Source organism: Bufo gargarizans, chromosome 9 (assembly GCF_014858855.1).
Source record: "Bufo gargarizans isolate SCDJY-AF-19 chromosome 9, ASM1485885v1, whole genome shotgun sequence".
NCBI lineage: Eukaryota > Metazoa > Chordata > Amphibia > Anura > Bufonidae > Bufo > Bufo gargarizans.
Genome location: NC_058088.1, coordinates 113,349,066 through 113,376,975, shown reverse-complemented (window position 1 = coordinate 113,376,975; position 27,910 = coordinate 113,349,066). Strand labels below are relative to the sequence as shown.

The 27,910-nt window shown below is 44.0% G+C and overlaps 1 protein-coding gene across 1 annotated transcript in view; it reads left to right on the top strand.

The window, feature by feature from the left end:
- The first annotated feature begins 385 nt into the window (after positions 1 to 385).
- Positions 386 to 27,910, top strand: part of LOC122919483 (formin-J-like) — an 81,298-nt gene continuing 53,773 nt past the window's right edge. Inside the window, exons 1-5 of the mRNA XM_044268543.1 lie at positions 386 to 676; positions 8,213 to 8,648; positions 16,909 to 16,970; positions 23,397 to 23,499; positions 23,580 to 23,665. Of these exons, the coding sequence (XP_044124478.1) occupies positions 8,268 to 8,648; positions 16,909 to 16,970; positions 23,397 to 23,499; positions 23,580 to 23,665 (632 nt within the window). The 5' untranslated portion in view covers positions 386 to 676; positions 8,213 to 8,267. The remainder of the gene's footprint in view (positions 677 to 8,212; positions 8,649 to 16,908; positions 16,971 to 23,396; positions 23,500 to 23,579; positions 23,666 to 27,910) is intronic.

Sequence of the window (27,910 nt, the reverse complement as noted above, 5' to 3'; positions counted from 1 at the left end):
AGCCCCAGTCACGTGAATGGAAATTCTGCAACAAAATCTGCAGTGTGTGAAGACGCCCCTGTGAACGTGTCTGACAACCCAGCTGTGCCAGTCTCCTGAATGACACATTACCAGGTAGGCACAGTATAACTAGCCAGGGCTCAGTAAATGAGTGACAACCCCTGGGCTAGACCCTCCAAATAATGGAAAAGGAGAAAAACCTGTAACTGAATAAACCAGGACCCCCTTAGGATCTGCAGAGGTTCCCTGCATCTGGGGGAGCTCTGAGGGAATGCCCTCACCCCTGTCCTGTGAAATCCTTGGTAACATCTCCTCAAGAGAACTAAGCGCGAGCTTCTTCCGCCATCTGCGCATGCGCCAGTTACTCTGCGAGGGACAGCGGCAGGACCGGGCAGACCCTGGACTGCAGGGACCAGCGAGACGGTGGTCGGGGCAGAGATCGCCAAGAAATCGTCTGCAACTAAAAGCCGCTCCGTGTGAAGATCTGCCGGGGATACGGATAGCAGACGGATGCGATCCTGAGAGTGCACGGCAGCTGCAGCCACATAGACTTATAAGGCAGAGAAATTGGGAGAGACTTCACCCTGCCAGCATCAGAGAGATGTGATCGGTGGAGAGCACGGCCAGAGCACAGGAGGGCCCCCGGGGCCACACACCACAGGAGGGCTCATGACAGGTACCGATATAGGGGGGATGACTCCTGACACCCAAAAGCATCTAAGGGGAACTACAAGGCTCAGCATGCCTTATCTTCATATCTTCATCCTGGTATAAATCAGGACAGATGGGTATGACAGAGGGAAAGCAAGACATGGTGGGCGTTGTAGTCCCTGCACAATCTATCATTATACTTGTATTATCAGCTCCATCTGATCCTGGAAAGTTCTGCAGATCTGCCCCTCTCTCATCTACTTTGTCTTTCTGTCCCACTATTTGCAACATCTCTGATTGCTGTCAGCACATGGAAGTCTACAGGGAATATTAATTGCAGCACACCCAGGCAGTTTTTTGCAGCAATGTTTTTTGACGCCTGAGGTAGGTTTTCTGGGCCGCAGTTTTTATTTTTTATATTGCGGCATGTTCTAGGTGTGGCATTTTTCCATCCTTGCTTGGCTTTTTTGGCCGCAATGTCTGCTGCATTATCGATTCCTTGTTTTTGTACCAATGCAAAAAACACATATATGCTCTAACACTCTTTGGTCAAAAATGCTTCAAAAAAAGCTGCAAAAAATGTTGCAGAAGTTTCCACTTTTCCGACAAGTGAGTGAGGCAGCGAAGAGGCGGCGCAGGGGCGGCTACAGCCTAGCACTTATTGTAACCTACGCCAGGAAGGCGCCATGGATTACGGTGGGAAGTACATCTTGCTCCACGCTGGTGCCTGTTTCCCTGCACAGATGCGTTGCTGGTGGTTTTTGGGTGGATTTATTGTGGATTTTCCACAGATCTCTCCCTTGCTTTGAAAAGAGTAAAAAATGCACAAAATGCTGCGGATTTGAAGCTCTGCACAGTAGGTCTATGTCCGAAGGGAAAGAAAACGCAGAGTGTACATCAGATTGGTGACATTTTACAGACTTTGCCAGTATTGTGGTTTTTCCGCATGAGAATCCACGTTGAAAAACTGCACGGAATCCGCAACTTGTGCAGGTTACCTAATAATTCTGTCACATCTGACTTTATCGAGGAATAGATTAAGACCACCATGTAATACAATGGGGGTCATTCATTAAACTGGTGTAAAGTAGAACTGGCTTAGTTGTCCATAGCAACCAATCAGATTCCACCTTTCATTTTTGACAGCTCCTTTGGAAAATGAAAGGTGGAATCTGATTGGTTGCTATGGTTAGGTAAGCCAGTTCTACTTTACACCAGTTTGATAAATGGCCCCCAATGTTCTTTATAAGTGTCCTCCATAGTATGTAGGCATCCTTACACCAGGATAATACTCCTCAGAGCTGACAGACTGCTTCCCTCATGTCCAACCTGTTCAAGGCAGGAATCTCTGTCCTGTGTACCATGTATCAGTCTGAGGCCTCTTGCACACAACCGTATGGCTTTTTCAGTGTTTTGTGGTCCGCAAAAAATGGATCCGCAAAAAATACGGATGACATCCGTGTGCATTCTGTTATTTACGGAACGGAACAGCTGGCCGCTGATAGAACAGTACTATCCTTGTCCGTTATGCGGACAATAATAGGACATGTTCTATCTTTGAACGGAAATACGGAAACAGAAGCATATGGAGTACCTTCAGTTTTTTTGCGGATCCATTGAAATTAATGGTTCCGTATACGGTACTTATATGCGTTGATGCATACAGTGTTAGGCCTCATGCACACGACCATTGTTCTGGTCCGCATCTGAGCCGCAGTTTTGGTGGCTTGGGTGCGGACCCATTCACTTCAATGGGGCCACAAAAGATGCGGACAACACTCCGTTACCTAGCCCCGCAAAAAATATATAACATGTCCTATTCTTGTCCATTTGGGGAAAAGAATAGGCATTTCTACATTGGGCCGTCTGTTCTGTTCCACAAATTGCGGAAGGCACACGGGTGTTTTGCGGATCTGCAATTTGTGGACCGCAAAAAACGGAACGGTCGTGTCCATTCACACTTCAGTAGAATGGGTCTGCATCCGTTCCTCAAATTGCGGAAAGGGTGCGGACCCATTCATTCTCTATGGGGCAGGAATGGTTGCGGACAGCACACATGCTGTCTGCATCCGCATTTCCAGAGCGTGTCCCCCAATCTTCGGGTCCGCGGCTCCGAAAAAAATTAGAACATGTCCTATTCTTGTCTGCAATTGCCGACAATAGGCAGTTCTATGGAGGTGCCGGCCGGGTGTATTGCGGATCCGCAATACACTACGGATGTGTGAATGGACCCTTAGGGCTCATGCACATGAACGTATTTTCTTTCCATGTCCGTTCCTTTTTCTTTTTTTTTGGCAGACCGTATGCGGAACCATTCACTTCAATGGGTCCGCAAAAAAAAACGGAAGTTACTCCGTGTGCATTCTGTTTCCGTATGTCCGTATTTCCGTTCCGCAAAAAAATAGAACATGTCATATTATTGTCCGCATTACGGACAAGGATAGGACTGTTCTATGAAGGGCCAGCTGTTCCGTTCCGTAAAAAACGGAATGCACACGGACGTCAGCCATATTTTTTGCGGACAGTAAAATACTGAAAAAGCCATACGGTTGTGTGCAAGAGGCCTTAGAAACCCAGCTGTGAGGGTGTAAGGGTGTGTTGGCACCTATCAGCTTTGCACAGTGCAGATCTGGCATGTATTTTACTGCGTGGTCCCCGGATCTGTGACTCTACAGACGGTGTGCAGTGTGAGGTGCTGCAGATCTGTTAGCCCCATAACCCTACACCCGTCTTTGGCATTAAACGTTTTTTAACATGGTTGTTTTTACGCTTTCCTTGCCACATGGTAGTGGCGGGGGCCCCGAGATCGGCCCTGGTAAATTTACTAACATTTATGTAAAAGAGGAGAGAAAATGGCTCCGTTCAGGGGCTGGAATAGTCTTCACTGCAGGCGCACAGACTGCCGGCGGTGCCCCTAATTCACCACAATCCCTCGGTATAAATGAGGTCCTTTCTCCGCCAGCACAGGGGCTATCAGACTGGTCTTTGATAGATGACCCCCAGTGTGTGTTGGGCTTGTCTTTCAGGTCTGCCCTGCAGAATCTGTGGGAACGAGGGGCATGCTACTTATTCTCGCTGATTTATTTCCGCACCAACATTTTCCAAAGCATGTAAATGGATAGTTAGCTGTCATCCGCAGAAGGCGCCCAATCGCCTGCAGTCCATAGAGAGCGCATTACTGGGGAAGCAGTGGAAATCTCTGCTATTATTACATTCATAGTCTGCTGAGCTTAGGCTACTTTCACACCAGCGTTTTACTGGATCCGGCAGGATCCGTTACTGATAATACAACCATCTGTGTCCGTGATCCGGTTGTATTATCTGTAACATGGCAAGGACGCATTGTGTCAGAGAAAACAGATCAGTCCCCATTGACTTGCATTGTGGGTCATAACAGATCAGTTTTCCTCCGCATCCCAGCATGCTGCGGTTTACTCTTCGGTATGAGAACAGAACGGAATGTATTTTAGAGCATTCCCTTCCGTTTAGTTACGTTTTTCCCCACTGACAATGAATGGGGACAAAACGGAAGCGTTTTTTTCCGGTATTGAGACCCTATGACGGATCTCAACATCGGAAAATATTAACATTAGAGACTGAGCAGTACATTGTGTAACAGGAGTAGAGTATTGTCTGGAATCTCAAAATGTTATGATTTTCACACAAAAATATTAGCTTTAGTTTGAACAGCAACATAGTATTAGGGTGTGGAGATGTGCTCCCCCCTTAATGGGGCTATAAGGTGATGTGTGTCGCGTAACAGCAAGTCGCAGAAAAATCACGTGGTAAAAGAATACGTGCGACTTGCTGTCGTGCACTGTTTTAGACTAGGGCTACACCATGACATTTCTTGCGCAACTATTTGTCGCAGTAATGACGTACGTCATAATGCTAGTCAGTTATGTTGCACTGCGACATACTTCGACGCGACAGTCGCAAAAAAAACCATCCAAGATGGATTTTTGTGCAACTGTCGTGTTGCAGCCGCAGCATGTTTAGCAATGCGACACCAAAATATGTTGCGTGACATTACTACGACATCAATGTCGCGTGATACATGTTGCAGTGTATTGTACCCTATATGCCGCGTGACATTACTACGACACGAATGTCGCGTGACACATGTTGCAGTGTATTGTACCCTATATGCCGCGTGACATTACTACGACACGAATGTCGCGTGACACATGTTGCAGTGTATTGTACCCTATATGCCGCGTGACATTACTACGACACGAATGTCGCGTGACACATGTTGCAGTGTATTGTACCCTATATGCCGCGTGACATTACTACGACACGAATGTCGCGTGATACATGTTGCAGTGTATTGTACCCTATATGCCGCGTGACATTACTACGACACGAATGTCGCGTGACACATGTTGCAGTGTATTGTACCCTATATGCCGCGTGACATTACTACGACATCAATGTCGCGTGATACATGTTGCAGTGTATTGTACCCTATATGCCGCGTGACATTACTACGACATCAATGTCGCGTGATACATGTTGCAGTGTATTGTACCCTATATGCCGCGTGACATTACTACGACACGAATGTCGCGTGACACATGTTGCAGTGTATTGTACCCTATATGCCGCATGACATTACTACGACATCGAATGTCGCGTGACACATGTTGCAGTGTATTGTACCCTATATGCCGCGTGACATTACTACAACACGAATGTCGCGTGACACATGTTGCAGTGTATTGTACCCTATATGCCGCATGACATTACTACGACATCAATGTCGCGTGATACATGTTGCAGTGTATTGTACCCTATATGCCGCGTGACATTACTACGACACGAATGTCGCGTGACACATGTTGCAGTGTACTGTACCCTATATGCCGCATGACATTACTACGACACGAATGTCGCGTGACACATGTTGCAGTGTATTGTACCCTATATGCCGCATGACATTACTACGACACGAATGTCGCGTGACACATGTTGCAGTGTATTGTACCCTATATGCCGCGTGACATTACTACGACACGAATGTCGCGTGACACATGTTGCAGTGTACTGTACCCTATATGCCGCATGACATTACTACGACAGTTGTTGCATGATGCCCTGAAACTCCATTGACAATCATTAGATCCAATGCCATGCGACACATTATCATTATCATTCACGCAGATGTTGTCCTTAATCAGATTTCAACCTTGGACCCCAGCGCTGCAAGGCACCAGTGCCGACCACCGAGCCGCCGTGCTGCCCAGTGACACATGTTCTCTTTCTCCTAAGGCTGGGGTACATGGTGATCTTGGATGCGACACACATTGTGCAGCCAAAGATGGCAGTGTAGCAGTGCAGCCATAGGGTGTAGCCTGACCCACACGTTACCGCAACCCCAGAATTGCAAAGAAATCCAATCCTGCTGGATCCTGTTGTGGCAACTTGCAAGTCGCGCCGTGACCCTATTCAGTTCTATGGTTGCCCTGCCACACAGCCAAGATCGCCATGTGGCCCCTGCCTTCTATAAGTGGGGCACCACAGGTCCAGTAGCATAAGAGATTAGGAAATGGGGAAGAGATTGATACAACATAATTTAAAGGCTAAATCAAGACTTGAATTGTCTCACCCAAAATAAAAAATAAACTGGATGTGCAAATAGTCCTAAATTACAAATCCTGCGTGGCCCGATTCTGCGCCCATCCTCCAGCGCCATCTAGTAGGTTAGCATAGAGTGCAGATGGAGGAGACTGTGCCTGCAGGATCAGACTAGACGGGGTTGTAATCTGGTAATCTGGAGGTTTAAGGATACCTTCATACCTTCAGAGAATCTTGCCCGGTGCGGCTTTTGGAGCAGACTTCTGTGCAGTTTACACCTCATTGAAATCAATGGAGACATTCTGCGTTAGAAAAGCCACAACTAGTGTTGAGCGAACTTGTGGTTTAAGTTTGGCGTCTGAAGTTCGGGTTCGGGCTATCGAAGTATCCCGTTGTGGATTCCGCTACCACGGACCATAACGGAATTTAGAATCCTCAACGGGATACTTCGATAACCCGACCCCAAACTTAAAACACAAGTTCGCTCAACACCAGCCACAAGGCATCATTATTTACTCAGCAGAACGTTATTCCGCAGGGCAGAGCACTTTCCCACCTTATAACATGGAGGAAATCTTTGTGCCGCAGGTTTTCTGGCAGATTTTTCCATGAAGGCATCCTAAGGCTTGTTTCAGACTCGTGTCTGCTGATCCGGCACGGAACGGGCTGCCAGAATGCCGTCCGGCCCCATTAACAATAATAGGCTCTGGTGGTGATCCAGCCGCCATTCGGCAAATATGCTGAGAAACGGACAGGCAAATACTGGTTTATGTGCGGCCGATTCCCGCCATTCTGTGCCGGCAGCGTGACACAAAAGGGATTTTTTAATTCTAGATGAATAAGTTGCTCCTTTCTTTTAGATACTTTGGAATAAACGAAATTGTTTGCAAGGTGGACATAGCCTTAAATTGTCAGCTACGGGTATAAGCATCAGACTGGTCGGGGTCCGACGTCTGGGGCCATCACAGTAATGAGAATGGAGCTCCTGGGTTTCCCCAATGGAATGTGAGGATCTAATATGTTCACATATGTCAGGGCTGGCCAACCTGCGGCTCTCCAGCTGTTGTAAAACTACAACTCCCACCATGCCCTGCTGTAGGCTGTCTAGGCATGCTGGGAGTTGTAGTTTTGCAACAGCTGGAGAGCCGCAGGTTGGCCATACCTGACATATTGAAAATTTGACCTCTATTTTACTCTGAAATTCCAGTTTCCCTAGGTGAATGGAGCGGCGACCACGCATGACATCATATATATTAGGAATCTGAAGAACCAACAATATCTCTTATATACATCTAGTATCATCTAGTATCAGACTCAGTCCGTTTATAACATTAGAAAAACGCAGGTACGATGCCGAATGTACACCAGCAGGATGATAGGACTTAAGGAGCACTCTGGAAACTCTTGCGACATCCCGTGAAGCACGTCAGCGGTTTGGAGGATAATCCCACACCGCAGCTCTGGTGGGACAGACGTTAGCAGGGAAGAGTTGATATAATGCAGGTATTCACAGGGATCACGGAGCGCTGTGGCCTCTTCCAACAGCCGATCTGATATTGAAGACCTATCCCGAGGACAGGCCATCAGTATCAAATTGCCAGATAATCCCTTTAAACTTTTAAAGGTATATCACCATTTATAACACTATCCATAACGAGCAAAGGAAGAGGGAGGTAGGGATTGGTTATCAGCAGTGAGATCTGATATCTCCTGAAGTGCTGCCTCTAGCAGAGGAGGCTTTGGTGTTGACATGTGAGGAGTGTGTGTTGGTGGTACTGCAGTTACCATTCAACACTCTCAGGTGTAGACATTTGGTAAATCATTTATATGTGAAGAAAGTGCATTTTCTTTTGTCAATGCTGGAATTCCTGTGGTTTATCTCTTGTTCTGACAGCTGTTCACAGGGATCCCACGCGTGCCTATGCTCAATGAGCCATGGGAAGCCTCCACTGACAATCTGCTGGTTATTATTCCCATTCTGCAGGTTCCAGCCCTGATCCAAGTCTGGAGGACAGAAGAACTGGGCCAGGCCCGTCCACATGATTATCAACATGGGATCCATCAATAAAGACAGGACTGCAGTCCTGTACAATGACCTGGAAAAATGCACTGCTCCTGAAATCCCGGCACCCCCACCTCCACCTCCTCCAGTCATTACTTTCTCGGAGTCTTCAAGAAGCCCTTTTCAAAAATGTGACCCAAAACGTCGATCACGGTTGAAGAACTTTAACTGGGAGGCTATACCACTGGAGAAAGTTAAGGGTCGGACAAGTTTGTGGAGCTCAGAAACATTCCATGGAGATCTACAGATCGACACAGGGAAAATAGAGGAATTATTTGGAAAGCAGGAAGTAGAAATCCTGCCGAAACCTTGTGATCGGCGTAGATCTATTTCAATCAGAGATGCAGGTTTGAGCAAGGTAATATTTATCTATTTATCTATAATATCTGTCTGTCTTTCTATCTATCATCTATTATCTATCTATCTATCATATCTGTCTGTCTATCTATGATCTATCTATCCTCTGTCTGTCTATCTATCTATGATCTATCTGTCCTATGTCTATCCTCTGTCTGTCTATCTATCTATCTATCTATCTATCTGTCTATCTATCTATCATCTACCTATCTCATCTCTATCTAATATCTATTTATCTATCTAATATCTATTTATCTATCTAATATCTATCCATTTATCAAATCTATCTAATATCTATCTATCTATCTATCTATCTAATCTGTCTATCTACCTATCTATCTCATATCTATTGGTCATTATCTGTCCATCTATGTAGATTACATATTATATGTATTTTGCATTAATAGCCTTCCCTGTATGTGAAGCAGTGTTGTAGTTTGATCACAGTTATACTATACTAATATATGATGGTAACCATTATTCTGCGTGTTTGATGAGTTCAGTGTGGCCTGAGCATGCCTCCTGTCTTCTCTGTATGTCCCACCTGCCGTATACATCCCAGCTATACAGGAACTCCTTATACACCTAGTACTGGTGCTGCATGGGTGACCCCAGGATGGGACCTTTGACTGCTGTGAGGATATACCTGTACCTAGCCCACCTGCCCCTACCTTTCTGACTGTAGATGTAAGAAACCTAAAGTAGTAGTTGCTTTTTATAACTTTCACACAAGAACACACAAGGCTCTGGCTTTGTGAACAGGGGTCTCCCAGTCACCCTCTGGGATGGTAGTTTCTGGAGAATTTGAGTGATGGGGCTCATGCACTGGTGAAGCTGTGAGATGTTGTGCACCCCCTGGTATACAGGGACCACTCACTGGACTTCTGTACCCATTGACTCCCTACAGTTCTTCTTGAACCTCTACAAGCTTCATTTCTGATTTTCCCATGAAGCAATCTGATAGCAGCCAATAGATGCCTTTTATGGCCAACCATCATACTGCAACCACTCCTGGCAGGATGGATGTCTGCCGTCTTGGGAATGGGCTTGTTCACACAAACGTATGTGTTCCGTTTGCGGTCCCCATAGCACAGAGAACGTTCGTGCAGGCTCCGGGACGGATCCAGCCCTATTCAGCGTTAATGGGTCTGCATCCTTCCGTTCCGCAAGTTCTATCTTTTTGCGGAATGAAAGTACGGAACGGAACCCCATGGAAGCACTCCGTAGTGCTTCCGTAGCGTTCCATTCCGTGCTTCCGTTCCACATCTCTGGATTTGCAGATCCATTGAAGTGAATGGGTCCTCATCCGTGATGCGGAATGCACACAGAAAGGTGTCTGTGTATTGCGGATCCGCATATGCAGCCCGCAATACAGAAACGGAACACATACGTTCAAATGAACAAGCCCTAAGGCCTCTTGCACACAAACGTATTTTTTTCTGTATACGTTCCAGGTACTCCGTATGCCTTCTGTTTCCGTATTTACGTTTTTCCGTTCCGTTCAAAGATAGAACATGTCCTATTATTGTCCGCTTAATGGACAAGGATAGTACTGTTCTATCAGGGGCCAGCTGTTCCGTTCCGCAAAATACAGAATGCACACGGACGTCATCCGTATTTTTTGCGGACTGCAAAATACTGAAAAAGTCATACGGTCGGTTGCAAGAGGCCAAAGGGTCCATTCACACGTCCTTAGTGTATTACGGATCTGCAAGTTAGATGCGGACCCATTTGCGGACGTGTAAATGGACCCTAAATCAGGACTGGGTGTGTGAGGACGTTATGGAAATTTCTCACTTTCCCTTGCCCAACATTTATTTCATTGGAGACTGTCCGTACAAATGAGGTCTTCTACCCACCAGGAAAAGGGACTGATACCCCCTAGTTTTCAGGATTAGTTGAGGCTCCCACAGATGTGACTTTAGTGACTTGTTTGATTGGAGCTTTTGGTTGGGAAACCCTCTCATGGTGGCCTAGACGAGCAATAATATGTCGTAGAAGTAGTAGAAGAGGTCAGAGACCACAAAGGGAACTACAAGAATGGCAGATCGTGCAGTTGTTATGGGACTGAGCTGCGTTGGAGGCCCCCGAATAGAAAATGTCTCTAACATAGAGAACCTTATTGATTATTATAACTGATGTTCATTGCTGTCATGTCAGTGATCTACACCACAAATACATGTATGATTTATTTCTATATGTCATAGAAAGTAAACCGGTCTACGTGCTTTCTCCCACGCACATCAGTCAGCATCTTCTCCAAGCCACAAGTCGTCTAAGCATGCTCCTCCTGGATTATCCAGACTAAAATAATTGCAGTAGATTTAGTTTGAGGGTCTCCAGTTATAATTATATTATGTAGCAAGAGGCCTTAGTAAATAAACCACCGTAATCCTATAAATGCATTTGCTGCACACTGAAAGATACATTTCATGACAGGCTTCATTGGGGAACACGTGGCACATCCATGGCCCAGTTCTAGAACATATTTTTATGCTGAAGTAAGATCATTCTTGCTTTTAACCACATTATTATTTAAAGGCACCCAGTCGTGACCTGTCTATAAACAAATTGCCATTATTTGGAGCTTGATATAGCGGCGTGGCTCACAGGCACTTAGACAGTATGGTTATTATTATTTTTTATTTTTATTTTTAAATCAGATAATTTTTATTTGATTTTTCAGAAAATCACAAAAAAGCAAAGGAAGACAGTCTGTACAGCATACATGCAACAGTTGATGACAAAAATACCATAGCATTACACAATCGGACAGATAGTTACTTACATAAGTATCACAAGTAACATAAACCATGGTACAAGAAGCACATAAAATCCCGTATTCTAGTTACAAAGTATACCTGGTACAGAACCACATTTCCCATCCAATAAATTATAAACAGGAAACCAACCCTCCCTACCCAACTAAATCCCAGTACCCCCCCCCACCCGAGCGATGGAGCGGATCCAAACTCCAAGATTGGACATCTCATTAACATGTCAAAGGCACATCCATTGGTGTACTCCTCCTGTCTGTGTATCAGACCTCTTCACACCCGACCTGCGTAGATTATTTATTTTTAAGGCGCCATTTATTCCATGGCGCTGTACATATGATAAGGGGTATACATACATAATAGAGACAACTGCACTAAGCATAAACAAGACGAGCTACAGACTGGTACAGAAGGAGAGAGGGCCCACAATCTACATGGTATGGGAGAAGGACACAGTAGGTGCGGGTGAAGCTGGTCATAGCGGTATAGAGGCAGCAGGGTCACTGGTTGTAGGCTTGTCTGAAGAGGTGGGTTTTCATTTTTTTTTTTTAAGGATTCCACTGTAGGTGAGAGTCTGATATGTTGGGGTAGAGAGTTCCAGAGTGTGGGGGATGCACGGGAGAAATTTTGGAGTCGATTGTGGGAAGAGGCAATAAGAGGAGAGGAGAGAAGGAGGTCTTGTGAGGATCGGAGAGTGCGTGTGGGGATGTATCGGGAAAGTAGCTCAGAGATGTAGAGAGGGGACAGGTTATGGACGGCCTTGTATGTATTTGTTAGTATTTTGAAGTGAATTCGCTGGGCAATGGGGAGCCAGTGAAGGGATTGGCAGAGATAGGGTGGGAGGTGGATTAGTCGGGCAGCAGAGTTGAGGATAGTTTAGAGGGGTGCGAGAGTGCTAGATGGAAGGCCACAGAGGAGAATATTGTAGTAGTCTAGGCAGGAGATGATGAGGGCATGTACAAGCATTTTTCACGCACATATAGCCAGTATAGAATCCAGCAGTATTGCATACACTTTACCTCCAGTTCATATGAACTATATTGCAGACATTGTTGCGCTCACTTCTTTGTACGCAGATTGTAACTATTCTAAGGACAGGAGATTTCACTGCAATGTCCGCAGGTTGGTCGCTATGGTATGTACAGAGGCCGATTATTCTTCTGACCATGTGTTATTGTTCACGTTTAGTCATCACATGGACTTATGTAGATACGTATAGACACAGAAAGCTCTTCCCAAGGGGAGAAGAATATACATGAACTAATTTACAATTGTAGAACCCCAGACCTGGGGGTACTACAAATTATATATTGTTGGGCCTCATGTATTTTACTGTTTGCTTTTGGACGTAGCTACCAGCAAGAGATGGTTGGTAAAGATTGGAAAGGAACAAGGCTTACCAACTTGTTCCTTCCCTCTTGGTAGGAGTGGTCCGGGAGGAGTTCCTCTTAAGCTACAGAGAGGAGAGGAAGCAACCTGCAGAGCTCCTGCTCCTGATACAGCATTCTCCAGAGAAGTACTCCAATTGTCCTCAAGTAAAGCCTTGAGATTCCTGACAGCAGTGTGAACTGCTACCTTGAGCATTGAAGACACTGCTGCGAGGTGTGGGATTACAGCCAAGCCACCCATCACCAAATTATCACTAGGCCAGTATGACTTAAGTGAGGAATTGCCACCAACCAACCTTACTCCGTATCCTTGCTGATACCAGAGAGGATTCGCACCTTTCTGGTGCCAAGAGTAGCTAAACCTTTATAACAATTTTTAATATGATGTCCCTAGTGCCCTAAAAAAACTATTTCTAATGTACTTTATTAATCAATTTTGTATTTTTCTTACTTTTTTATGTCCCTTAAGCGCACCAGTTCACAATGCGCTTATAACTCAGTTCTCCTTACACTGCTGACTGCTTAACGGTGTACGGAGTATGAAATTTATGAATGGCAGCAGCAGTGCTGTGAGTATGGGCAGGATCGCATATTGCTGCTCTTTCCCGTGCTCCCTGGAGGATTAGTAATTCCTGGCATAGCACATGAGTACCCTGTACCAGGATCAGCTGAGCGTAGCAGGCTCCTGCTTCTGCCAGCTCAGCTAAGCGCTGACATGCAGTTCTCTTAGTTTAGCAGAGCAGGCAGATGCAGGAGCCCACTCCGCTAATCCTGGCATAGCCAGAAGTTAGTAATCCTCCGGGGAGCAGGGGCAGGAGCAGCAATATGCGCTCCTGCCCGTACGCACTGCTGCTGCTGCCCATTCATAAATTTCACACTCCGTACACCACTGAGCTGTCAGCGGTGTACGGAGAACTGAGTTTTAAGCGCATAGTGAATGGTGCACTTCAGGGACGTAAAAGAGAGAAAAATACAAAATTGATTAATAAAGTACATAAGTACATTAGAAATAGTTTTATTAGGGACATCATATTAAAAATTGTTATAAAGGTTTAGTTACTCTTTAAGGCCCGCTGCTACTGTAAGTATTTAAAGTTCTAAGTTGCACTTGTGTCTGAAAGGTGGCGTTAAAAAGTTGCAACTTTTTACCTGCAACCTTTTAAAAAATTGTTGCATCTTTTGTTTTGATGCTGCACTCGCCACCTTTTCAGAAAGGGGGCATAGTAACGGGGGGAAGTGGGCTGAAAATGGGTGGGGCTTATGTATGCCCCAATTATAAATGGGTGGTCCCACAGTGTTTAGGGTTGTCCCAGGATGGAACCTATTTGTTCCGAATTTACCAACTGCAAAGTTGGTAAGTTTGTATTATGTCTCTATTGTACAGATCTGCAGTATTGTACAACAAGGGCGGACTGGGAACTTAAACTGACCCTGAAAAAAGGAATAAAAGTGGCACCATGTTGTAGGCGGGTCCAAATTGAGAGAAGGCAAGGCTAACACAAGTTGGCGGGCCAGCAACACCACATAATTGTAGCACAAAATACTGCCGCAGCAGAGCCAAATATTTTTTCTGATTGGAGTCATTCACTTTCTCTTTTTTTCTCTATCCAACCAGGACCACCATGACAACTTCTTCCTTCAATAACTCATCTCTGCAGAATTTGCAGGCCAGATAGCTTTTTTTTTTTTTTTTTATCCAGGCATCTTTAACACCTCACTTTTCCAGTACCTTCCCACCTATTCTCCTAAAAGTAGAAGAAGTGGATCAGCACTCACTTTTTGATGCAAATAAATCTTCACTTTATTGCCATAAATAAAATACAGGCAGATGTGATGTGTTTCGGGTAATCAGCTCTTTTCAAACATCCTCTGTACAAACTTACCAGTAGTACCTTCCCGTTACTACATCTATTACTGTGGCTGCTGCTTCCTTAGTTACCCACGCTGCTGGTTATTAGTTATTATAAGTGCCCCAAAATACTGGACTTCATAAGTAGTGGTGTCATAACTAGTTACGCCAAGAAAATGACCAGATAGTGTCTTAGATGGTTAAAGTTGCTCACTGCCTTTGTGTCCTATAGAGTAATAGTGCCCCCTTAGTTTCTGTTTACAATAATAATGCTCACTTACTGCCTTGTATAGTAATAGTGCCTCCTGTTTAGTAAAAGTGCCTAATTAGTGCCCTCAACTTAGTTTTTAAGTGCCTCCTTAGTTTTCTCTACAGGGTGATAGTGCCCCCTAAGTAAGCCCCAACACAGTAAAAAGTGCCCCTTCATTGACACTTCTCCCGCATAGTAAGTACCTGCTAATTAATCCCCAAAACAGTACAAGTGCCTCTACACAGTAACAGTGCCCCTACATAGTAATAGTGCCCCATAAGTAAGCGCCAACACAGAAAAAAATGTGCCCCTAAAATAATAATATGAATAAACTAGTATTCTCCTAACTCCATTACCACAGTGCAGGCGGTATGATGATGTTACTACATCACTGTGGTCTGTGCCAGGGTATCTTGTAGGCGGCATGCCGGAAATAAGAGCTACCTGTAATGGGAGGATGGTTCTCTTTTCCGCCATAGTATTCAACTGTTAACATGACCTGGGGACGGAGATACAGTTAAAAGTGGCAGAGTGAAGAGGGACTTGCCCTGCTTCATCCTGCCAGCCAAAAAAGTGCCAGGGTTATCCCCTGCCCCAATGAAAACCCTGGGTTGTGTGATTTTTAAAAATATGGCTGCTTTTTTACCAGAAACCACACCATCCTTGTCCATAGACTTGTCTGGTATTGCAGCACAGTCTCATTTCAGCGGCACTGTTTCCTTAAGATGAAAATAACCCACAGTAAGAGAGAGCCCGAGGAGGCCAAGTTATGGAAATGGATGAGCGGCATCGCCGTAAATGTGAGCTCCTCAAACAGCATAGCACAGCAAGATGCACTGCTTCTGTAACTGGCCACTCTGGGTCCTTACTGTAGGTTATTCCCATCTTGACCATGAACGGTCGAGATGGGACAATTCCTTTAAAGGGAACCTGTCACCGGGATTTTGTCCTGAACAATAGCAATAATAAAGAACTCTCTCCATCTCTTCCTGGGAGAAGACGCCACCCGCACATTTCACACGGAATCTCTAGCACAGTCATGTAAAATCATTCAAGATATTTGCTGGACAGACTTTTACATAAAACAAAGACCATTTCCCCCTAAAACAAACAATACAAATTAAAGGGGTTTTATAAAATTAGAAAATAACTTGGCTGCTTTCTTAAAGGGAACCTGTCACCGGGATTTTGGGTATAGAGCTGAGGACATGGGTTGCTAGATGGCCGCTAGCACATCCGCAATACCCAGTCCCCATAGCTCTGTGTGCTTTTATTATCCAAAAAAACCGATTTGATACATATGCAAATTAACATAAAAGAGTCATATCTTACTTGTGTGACCAGAGAAGAGTCATATTTTCAAGCTCTGACTCCTCTCAGGTTAATTTGCATATGTATCAAATCAGTTTTTATACACAATAAAAGCACACACAGCTATGGGGACTGGGTATTGCGGGTGTGCTAGCGGCGATCTAGCAGCCCATGTCCTCAGCTCTATACCCAAAATCCCGGTGACAGGTTCCCTTTAAGAAAGCAGCCAAGTTATTTTCTAATTTTATAAAACCCCTTTAATTTGTATTGTTTGTTTTAGGGGGAAATGGTCTTTGTTTTATGTAAAAGTCTGTCCAGCAAATATCTTGAATGATTTTACATGACTGTGCTAGAGATTCCGTGTGAAATGTGCGGGTGGCGTGTTCTCCCAGGAAGAGATGGAGAGAGTTCTTTATTATCGCTATTGTTCAGGACAGTACTGTAACTTAATATGGAAGTATTTGATGCTTCTATAGGAAGCATAGTTTGCGGTACAGTACTACATAGTGTTGTTCTTGGCATGAAAAGATATTATGAAATGGGAGTTCTTAGAGAACAGGCTGGTACATGAAGATACTGGCGGCAGGCTGGTACATGAAAAGCCGGCATGAAGGGCAGACAGGTTGTGCAGGTGTCACTTCTTTGTATTAGGATATCTTTTTCATCCTTGATCATTTACTTTGCAGGTCTTTTTGCTTGATTCAAGGAGAAGCATGAATATTGGCATCTTCCTGAAGCAGTTTAAAAGGTACCAACGAACGGTTCCAAAACAAATTCATTATGTTATGTAACAGTACACTTTATACAGAGGTGCTTGAAATCTTTTAGAATTTCTAGATTTCAGCATGCATTTGACTTAAAACTACATTAGATTTTCACTCAAGTCCCGAAAGTACATAACGCTAAACAAATGAGTAAAAAATATTAGACTTGGTCATTTATTATTGAGGAAAATGATCCAATAGCACATGTCTGTGAGTGCCAAAAGTTTGTGAACCTTTAGGATTAGCAGATAATTTGAAGGTGAAATTAGAGTCAGGTGTTTTCAATCAATGTGATGACAATCGGGTGTGAGTGGGCAGCTTGTTTTATTTAAAGAACTGGAACCTATCAAAGTCTGATGTTCAAAGCATGTTTGTGGACGTGTCTCATTGCAAAAACTAAAGAGATTTCTGAGGCCCTCAGAGGAAGAATTGTTGATGCTCATCAGGCTGGAAAAGGTTACCTCCTCTACAGAGGTTGGAATCCACCAAAGCACAATTAGACAGATAGTGTACAAATGGAGGAAATTCAAGGTCATTATTACCCATCCCAGGAGTGATCGACAAACAAATTTTACACCAAGAACAAGGAGTCAGCAAAGTCACAAAGGAACCCAAGGTAACCTCTAAGCAACTAAACGCCTTTCTTACATTTGCTAATGTTAATGTTCTGGAGCATAGGAGGACACTGAAAGAAGAAGAAAGCCGCTGGTCTCCAAAAAGAATATTGCTGCCCATCTACAGTTTGCTAAAGATCACCTGGACTAGCCAGGAGGTTATTAAAACTGGATGACGTGACAAAAAAAATTGGTTTAAATAAGAAACGTTATGTTTCGAAAAAGGAAAACATACTGTAGAAACCACATCCAATCATCATAAAACATGGTGGTGGAAGTATCATGGTTTGGGCCTGTTTTACTGCATCTGGGCCAGGACAGCTTGCCATCATTGATGGAACAATGAATTCTGGATTATACCAGCAAATTTGAAAGGAAAATGTCAGGACAAATGTCAGTGAGCTGAATACAGCAAGGCAAGGACCCCAAGCATAAAAATCATTCTACCAAAGAATGCTTAAAGACTAATAAAGTGAAAGGAGTTGAGAGGAAGTTAAAGGGATTCTGTCACCAAGTTTTTGGGCTATAGAGCTGTGGACATGCACGGCTAGATCGCCGCTAGCATGTCCGCAATATACCTGTCCTGAAGGGCAGTGTGCTTTTATTTTCTTTAAAAAAGGATTTTAGAGATATGTAAATGAGCCTTGTAAGGTGCCCAAGGGGCTGTACGAACCTTCCTGGTGCCCAGTCACGCCCGCCTGTGAAGGAGCCCAGCACCGCCTATGTCCTCTGAATCTCCTCCTTTCATCAACGATAGATTGCCGTAATCTTGCGATGCGCGAGCTCGCGTATTCGCAGTGCCGGTATAGCGTTCCTTCCCTGTGCTGGCATCAGCCTCAGGGAAAGAACTGCGCATGCGCGAGCTCACGCATTGTGAGATTACGGCAATCTATCGTTGATGAAAGGAGGAGATTCGGAGGACATAGGCGGTGCTGAGCTCCTTCACAGGCGGGCGTGACTGGGCACGGCTGGGCACCAGGAAGGTTCGTACAGCCCCTTGGACACCTACAAGACTACTTTACATATCTCTAAAATCCTTTTTTAAAGAAAATAAAAGCACACAGCCCTATAGGACAGCTATATTGTGGACATGCTAGCGACGATCTAGCCGTGCATGTCCGCAGCTCTATAGCCCAAAACTTGGTGACAGAATCCTTTTAATACAAGGCACTTACTAATGTATTTTTATTATCCTTATTATCCATATTGCTTCCATTGCTGGCACTAGCCTATGTGAGCTCCCACAGTCCCCGCTGCCAGTCCCGCACATTGCTAAAAGTTTGCGTTCATTTATACAAAAAAAAAAGACCATACTCACACCATATTTGCTAGTACTGATATGAATTACTGATTTTTATGCTATTTTCAGTGAATTTCACTGAATTTATATTTATACCAGCCAGAAATCCCGCAAGGAATGACTAATATCTGAGATGCATTTCTCACAGGGTTGCTTTGATTATTACATTGTAACAGACTATCAGCTGTGGGCAACAGGATAATAAAACGATTTGTAATCCTCTGAACGTAAAAAAGGAATATCTCCGTTCGTTGAAAACAAGAAGATATTTTCAAAATGCTGAAATATGGAACATGACATTGTATTAAGCATTTGTGGAACGCTGCATAATACAGGTGAAACTCGAAAAATTAGAATATCGTGCAAAGTTCATTTATTTCAGTAATGCAACTTAAAAGGTGAAACTAACATACGAGAGACTCATTACATGGAAAGCGAGATATTTCAAGCCTTTATTTGGTAGAATTTGGATGATTATGGCTTACAGCTTATAAAACCCCAAAGTCAACACCTCAGGTCCCCTTTGCTCAGGGGGTATGGATTAATTAGGTGACTAGAGGGTGACACTTTGAGCCTAGAATATTCAACCTTTTCACAAAATTCTAATTTTAAGCTCTGCATTAATAACTTAGAAAAATTTCTAAGTGTGAAAGTAGCCTGAGCGGATCCGTTCAGACTTTCAATGTAAAGTCAATGGGGGACGGATCCGCTTGAAGATTGAGCCATATGGTGTCATCTTCAAGCGGATCCGTTCCCATTGACTTACATTGTAAGTCTGGACGGATCCGCACGCCTCCGCAAGCAGCGTTCAGCTGTCCGCCTAACCGTGCAGAGGAGAGCGGAGCGGAGGCTGAACGCCGCCAGACTGATGCAGTCTGAGCGGATCCGCATCCATTCAGAATGCATCAGGGCTGGACGGAAGCGTTCTGCTCCGCTCGTGAGCTCCTTCAAACGGAGCTCACGAGCGGACAGCAGAACGCTAGTGTGAAAGTAGCCTTAACCCTTCAGATGGTAGAGCTTTTACCGGGAGCGCTGAGCACCAAGATTGAGGGAGTCATTCTGTTGCTGTAGTAGACTCGAGCTTGCCCGTGACAGGGCTCCATGGGAACAAAGCGAAACTCCCATAGTCTGCAGTAGTAAATTATTTTAGTTGATGGAAGAAGCGCTTAGATGAACGCATGTTCAAGTCCCCTAGGGGGGCTTAAAAAAGGGGAAAAATGTTTTTAAAAAATTATAAAAATTCCCATCACCCTCCTTTCCCTAGTTTACATATAAAAATAAATAAACTATAAAAAGAAGAAACATATTGGGTACCAGGGTACTTTCACATTAGCGTTTTCAATTCCGCTATTGAGATCCATCATAGGAGCTCAATAGCGGAAGAAAACACTTCAGATTTGTCCCTATTCATTGTCAATGGGGACAAAACTGAACTGAACGAAACGCAATGCACCAAAATGCATTCCTTTCCATTTGGTTGCACTCCAATCGCGGACAGAATAACGCTGCAAGAAAACAGATCCGTCCCCCATTTCATGACGGATTCATCATAGCTATTGAAGACATACACATAATACAACCGGATCCGTTCATGATGGATGCATGTGGTTGTATTATGGTAATGGCAGCGCTTTTGCAGATCCATGACGGGTCCGCAAAAAATGCTAATGTGAAAGTAGCCTTACCATGCTCCAAAATGCCAAACTATTAAAATATAAAAATATTTTTCCTTTGCGGTGACAGTCATAACTGAAAAGAGAATCCACAATTTGGCATTTTTTTGGTCACCCCTAAAACTTTTTAATAAAAGTGATTAAGAAGTCATACATAACCCAAAAATGGTACCCTGCAAAACCAAGCCCTCTTACGGCTCTGTAGACGGAAATATAAAAAATTATAGTGGTCAGAAAATGGCGATGCAATGAAAAGTTTTTTTTGTTATTTTTTTAAGTAGGAAAACAAAATGAAAACTATATAAATTTGGTATTGCTGTAATCGTACTGACCCGCAGAATAAGGTTGTCATGTAACTTTTAGCACACAGTGAATGTCGCAAAAACGAAACCCAAAAAACCTTGCCAGAATTGGCTTTTATTTTACAATTTCACCCCACAAAACATGTTTTCCCATTTTCCAGTACAAGCTATGGTAAAATAAACAGTGGCATTAAAAAATGCAACTTGTCTCGCAAAAAAAAAAAAAAGCCGTTATGCAGCCATGTGAACAGAAAACCCCAAAAAATTATGGCTTTTGGAAGGCAGGGAAGGAAAAGGAAATTGAAAAAATAAAATTAGTTTATGTTCCGAAATAATTAAGACAGGGAAAATGTGATGCTACTTTTGGACCCACTCAACATCAGGGGAGAGCAAAGAGAATGTGCAGACTCAGATGTGTCAAATCCCCTGTCAGGCCACAGATTTCTTGCTGACACTTCACCCTATATGTAATATTGTTTGATAAATCCCCGCCAAGTAAGCTTCGGAGTCCTGGCACCGTGTGCATAAGGATGAGCAGTAAGACTGGGTCCTCTGTCTACGGCCTCACCGGTGATGTCATGCAGCAGCAATGTTGGCAGTGTTACCCTGTGCTCCCACATTGTTAGCAAAATTGCTAATAGTTATTTTAGGCAATGCAAATACTTATTATATATTTGGGACACTTGAACTTGCAGATATTTGCTGTGTAGTTAAATGCAATCTTTTGTTTCCTGTTATCAGCCATCTCAGGATGGAGAGATGCTGGCTGAAGTATTCTTCTCTGTGGTTACCACGACTTTCTCATATGCCACTGGCCTGAGATCCCCAAAGGCATTTACTTACATATTCTGTTTCAAAAAGAACACTGAATCACTCTGGGAACCTACACTGCTTGCTTACAGAGGATGGAAACGTGTCCAGGTCCTGTAGATGCTTGGCTCACCACAAGACGGAAATCTGATAGTTGTACTATAACCATAATGACCTGTTTGAGATATACTTGAGTAGGACAGAAACTTTCACACACAAAGTAAGCACTTAAAGGGGTTGTGCAAGAGTGGAGGGGGGGGGGGGGCGTTTTGGTAAGCCCCCACTTGACAGGACCTGTAAAAGGAAGATTACTTACCTGCTTTCTGGCGGCGGCTCCCCACTCCTTCTCCTCCCGGCCTGCGATGCTCCGCTGTGTTCCCTCGCTGTCATCATCCTGTTTGGCAACGCCGCAGCCAATCACTGGCCATGGCAGAGACTGGATGCCCTTGCGTCATGTGACCATTTACCATGGCGTAAGGAGAATCAGTCAATCACTGGCTGCGGCGATGTCAGGATGTTGACAGTGAGGGAGCCTAGTGGAGCATCGCAAGAGAGGAGCCAGCGTCGGGAAAGCCGCTGAGTAAACTTCCCTTAACAGGTCTGGCCAAGTGGGGGAGTTACCAAATTCCTCCCCTCCCCATTCTGGCACGAGCACTTTAAGGTTACCATGGGAAAATGCTCACACATATTGAAAGATGACATAACCTTTTATTATAAAAATGTGTCATTTGCTAAAATCAGAAAATAAAACATCAGAGTGAGATTTATCAAAACCGGTGTAAGGAAAAACTGGGTTAGTTGCCCCTAGCAACCAATCAGATTCCATCTTTAATTTTCCAAAGGAGCTGTGAAAAATGAAAGGTGGAATCTGATTGGTTGCTATTGGCAACTAAGCCAGTTTTTCTTTCCACCAGTTTTAATAAATTTTCCCCTTAATGTTTATTTTATATGTAAGACTCCTTAAATTTCCCTTTGTTCAAAAATGAAACTGACATCCGAACATCATTTTCGTTGCACAAGAGGATTTGAAAGAATTGGCATTTCCAGTTGCTAACTGCGTGCAGAATGGTAGGATCTGTTCACATCTGCGGCCTCCATCACAGATCCCATCACATTTGATGGGGGGAAAAAACTGTATTGCATACAGCAGTGATTTTTTTTTTTTTTTTAGCAACACACACCTCAGCGTAACCCAACAAACCCTAACATAAAGCCTCATTCACACGTCAGTGTTTCACGGATATGTGCTGTACGTGTTCTCCACAGACAGCACACGTTCATTTTAATGTGTGTATTCAGACATCAGTGTCTTAGCACGGTCCATGGGTCAGTGTTTTTAGCACGGATGCATGCACTATTTTGTCCGTGTTCATGGATCCATCACGCCTATTATAGTCTATGGGTCAGTGAAAACCACGGATGCCATCCATGTTGCATGCGTGTTTCACAGACCAATAGGAAGAGATGCTTTGAAAATTATTTTTCAGCTGTTCAGTATCAGTGAAACACGGATGGCATACGAACAGCAAAAAACGGACACATGGACCACACACAGAGCCTTCATGGACATTTTCACGGATACATCACTGACCACCTTCTCACAGATTTGAGCACAGACGTGTGAATGAGGCTTAAGTCATTGGGGGTCAATCAAACAGTTTTTATGTTTGCTACTATGAATGAATGAGTCATGAATTTGCTTTCCTTGTAGATCAGCTGCAGAGATTGTAGAAGATATAAGGCTGGGGAGAGGAGATATATACACTTCCGAAAGATTAAATGAGCTTCTGAAGCACCTGCCTGACAGAGAGGAGGTAAGAAGCAACCTGCACGTGCCGTGGTCTGTGGTGGATCCGGTCTTCATGATTTTTTTAAACTCTTTTCTTCACACAAGGTGCAACGTCTGAAATCCTTTCAGGGGGACAGAAAGTGTTTGAGTGAAGCAGATCTGTTCATGTTACTCCTCTTGGATGTTCCATGGTAGGTTATGTCACCCCTATTCCATGATCTCCTAAATGTTGCTGTGATTTCATGCTATTCTTATTAGTGGTGTGTGATGTTTGCACTGGAGGTGGACAGCGCAATTTCATGATAAAACTAGATTAGCTTGTCCTAAAGTGATGGCTTGAAGTATGACTGAGGGAAAAAGCTAGGGAACACAACAAAGATAACTAGATCAGTGACTGCACAGAATTTATTCTGTTGAATTGCATTGTGGGCATTGTAGTCATCAGGTAATGAACTATAATCTGATGTAGGAGAAACGTAAGGTCGTTTTATACCTGAAGATAAATTTGTAATAACAAGCGCCGATTGACGATGTAGAGAGTTGGTAAAAAGATTTTCCAGCTTCCCAATACTGGTGATCTGTCCTCAGGCTAGGTCATCAATATCCAATCGGTAGGGTGGTGGTTCTAGTGGTCAATGGAGGTCCCAGATGTCCAACCCCCATCGATTGAATATTGATGACCTATCCTAAGGAAAGGTCTTCATTATTTGGAGCCCAGAACACATCTTTATATTGAAAGACTGCATTTATATGTAACAGTGACCCTATGTTTTTGTAATTTTGATTGCTTTTGAAATTGCTTGTCTTTCCTACTGTCTGCCTTGCTAACAACTAAAAGATGCCTGGCTATATGAGGGGCTTTATTGTAGACAAATGATCATTTTTAGGTCATCATAACAGATTCAGTCAACAACAAAAGGGAAAATTCTTTGTAATTGTGCAGTCGAGTTTACACTGTACAGCACTGGCAAAGTTTTACTTAAAGGGGTGACATCCCTCAATTTTCACCCCGGCAGCCCCCCCCGATGCTCTCCTTTGCCCTGCACTAAATTGCGCAGGGCAAAGGCATTTTTGGGAGATTCTGTGACGTACCGGGGCTCTCCATGGGGCTGCCAGGAACCCCAGTGACGTCACCGGCACTGATGGGCAGGATTTAGCTCTGCCCTAGCTAGTAAAACGGCTAGGGCAGAGCTGAAGCCCGCCCCTCAGAGCCGGTGACGTCACCGAACACACTGCCGACGGAAGTTACCGCCCGGCAGTGTGTCATTGAAAACAAAAGAGCCCGTCCCCTGTGTGGGGGAAAATAAGGGTATGTCCGGGTATAGCTCTGAACCCGGACAACCCCTTTAATATAACAATATTTTACAGAACTTTCCTGTAGAAGAAAGTTTAGGATTTACAGTACTTACTTTCTCAAAATTGTGTGGATTGGCCACTTGGGAACCAAGTCTCATCTACTGACGTCACATATTTACTAGGTTTCAGGCCTGGGACATCACTTCCACAGTCCAGTATGGGAGAACTGATGTGGATCAGTTCTCCCATACTGGCACATGCGCAGATGAGGTGGATTAAGGTGTTTGTAGAACTTTTGTAAGGGAGAGGAAATATTCTTGCCCATCCACAGCACCTGCCCCATCATGGTCTGTGGAGGTAACATCCCAAATATAGCCCAGGCCAAAAACCTATGATGGCAGAAGCATGATTTTTAGAAGAGGAGCATTACATGATCCAGTTACCGAGCGGTTGATCCATGCAACTGCAAGACGGTAAGTATATTAGGAACGTTGTTCTGCAGGTGAGTTATGTGTAGTTAAGGTGGATTTGAGAGGCCTGCTGTGTCACAGAAAACTATCTAATCTAATGATTATCTAATACTGTGTAGGAAACATACCTGCCAGGCTGGTTAAAACCAAAGAAATCCAGCAACCAGTTAATGGGGTGTTCTGCTTAAAGGGATTCTGTCACCTCCCCTAACCCAAAATCGTATTTTAAAGCAGTCATGCAGCACAGCTTACCTTGAATCGGCTGTGCTCTTCTATCTTGTAATCCGTCCAGTAGTTTATGAGAAAAACGACTTTTATGATTATGCAAATTAGCCCTGAAGGTGTTTAAATTTCAGAAATCCCATACATTGACATGTAATGACTTAAGACAATGCTACAGCACTTCAAGGCTTACCTTAATGAACGCAGAGAAGCCTTCTCCTGGTGCCCATGGGTACCGATTTCCTGTTCTCTCACTTCCATGCACTCAGAGTGCATCATTGACATATAAAGACATATAATTTACATATTAATATATACAGTTCAGTGCATTCATATGTAAATTTTCCATTTAGCAGAGACCCTTCTTCCAGAGCCACAGACACAGGACTAGGGTGCCTATAGGTAAATCTGGCCCTCGTTACACCGCTTAAAGCATGTTATACATGTGTTGTCGCATCAAGTTTTTATGCTTTTGGAACCAATTAGACTAATAGATAATATAAAGCTCATGCTTCTATTTTTACCTTAAAGTCAATATTATCTGTATTTTATGTCTCCACAAGTTATGAAAGTAAAAATTGTAGTAGCAGGATGTTTGAGGAACAGTTATGAGGTTGTTTTATAAGGTGAACCTGAGCAAGAGTTGAAAAGTGTACTTATGATTCATGAACTAAACACAGGAAAAGAGCAGAAACGGGAAATTAAAGTTGATATGTAGGGAGGAGACGTCATGTGAGACAATGAGCTGGTGATCTACAGGTTGATGGACAGCTGTGACCCAACCTTGGCACTGAGCCTTGAGAACATTGGGAGGTTCACACTGAAAGTGAGGACAAGTGCTTGGATATTTCTTAGTGTTAGATTCCTAAAGACCAGTGCAGTTCCTAGGTAAAATCTCTCTCAGGGCGAGTGTCAAACCCCCCCTCCCCCATCAAAACTGCTCGATGAAATGATATCAGAAGAGAACTTGCAACCGTCTCACCATATATATATATATATATATATATATATATATATATATATTTTTTTTTTTTTAATGCTTAACACAAGATTTATTGAGAGCAAAAGAAAATCATAAATTACTGCCTAAACTGCTAAGGGTCGCAGGCAGAGTGGTACAGGAGAACTGCAGTATAAAGGAAGGCAATATCCTTAGAAGAGTAATCATGAAATACAATCATCAATAATGTGCAAAACCAAAAAACTGTCATGTTAGCATTTAATAACGAACTAAAACCCAATCACAGCAGGTCTCAACTAGCACACGCAAGCAAATGTACAAAAACCAAGTAACATATAAAACCAGATTCAAAGCATAGATGGCAAGGCGGATTACTGTATACTGTACATAAAATGTATGGAGGATACACCATGCCAGGACAATATAACCTCTGTGTCATGCTGTACAATAAACAGTATAATCCCTATGCAGTGTAGCGGTATACTGTATATTGTGGGGCACAGTGTAGGCTATATGTGTATAACACAAACATATTTCACATGAAAACTTACAATTACTTGGCTTGGCCCTTGGGGATCTCGGACACCACTTTAACACTTTGGCTGCGGGCTCGGAGGAGCTGATGTTCTGCTTTATCCTAATGAGAAAGATTTCATAATAAGGATTTGGAGAAAGGGCAGTGGGATAGCAGAGCAGGGAGGGGCTGGTGCTGCTACTAGGGGGTCATACCATGGGGGAGTAATAAAGCCCACCATAATGCCCCCCAGTAGAAAGAATTATCATTATAATGTGCAAAACATACGCCCCCGTAAAATGACCCCAGTTGAGCTAATGTTCCCATAATGTGCCAATATAAAATACCCCTTATTGCCCCCGTAGATGACCCCATAGTGCTCCTCTCCCCCCTTCCCCATAGTACCCACTATAATGTGTCCCAGTATAAAATGCCCCTATACAGAGCCCCCCATATAAAATACCCCTTCTTTTTAGCCTCAGTAGATTCCCCTATAGTGCCACCCAATAATGTGCCAGTAAGATGTGCCCCATAGATGCCCCCAATCATGTGCCAGTAATAAGAACCCCCCCCACCATTATGTGCCAGTAGCCAGAGTGCCCCCCTATCATGTGCCAGTAGCCCCCTTATGTGGCAGTCGCCCCCATCATGTGCCAGTAGCCCCCCTATCAAGTGCCAGTAGCTCCCCCTTATGTGCCAGTAGTCCCCCCTATCATGTGCAGTAGTCCCCCCTTATGTGCCAGCAGCCCCCCTTATGCGCCAGTAGCCCCCCTTATGTGCCAGTAGCCCCCCTTATGTGCCAGTAGTCCCCATTATGTGCCAGTAGCCCCCCTTATGTACCAGTAGTCCCCCCTATCATGTACCAGTAGCCCCCCTTATGTGCCAGTAGCTCCCCTTATGTGCCAGTAGCCCCCCTTGAGTGCCAGCAGCCCCCCTTATGTGCCAGTAGTCCCCCTATGTGCCAGTAGCCCCC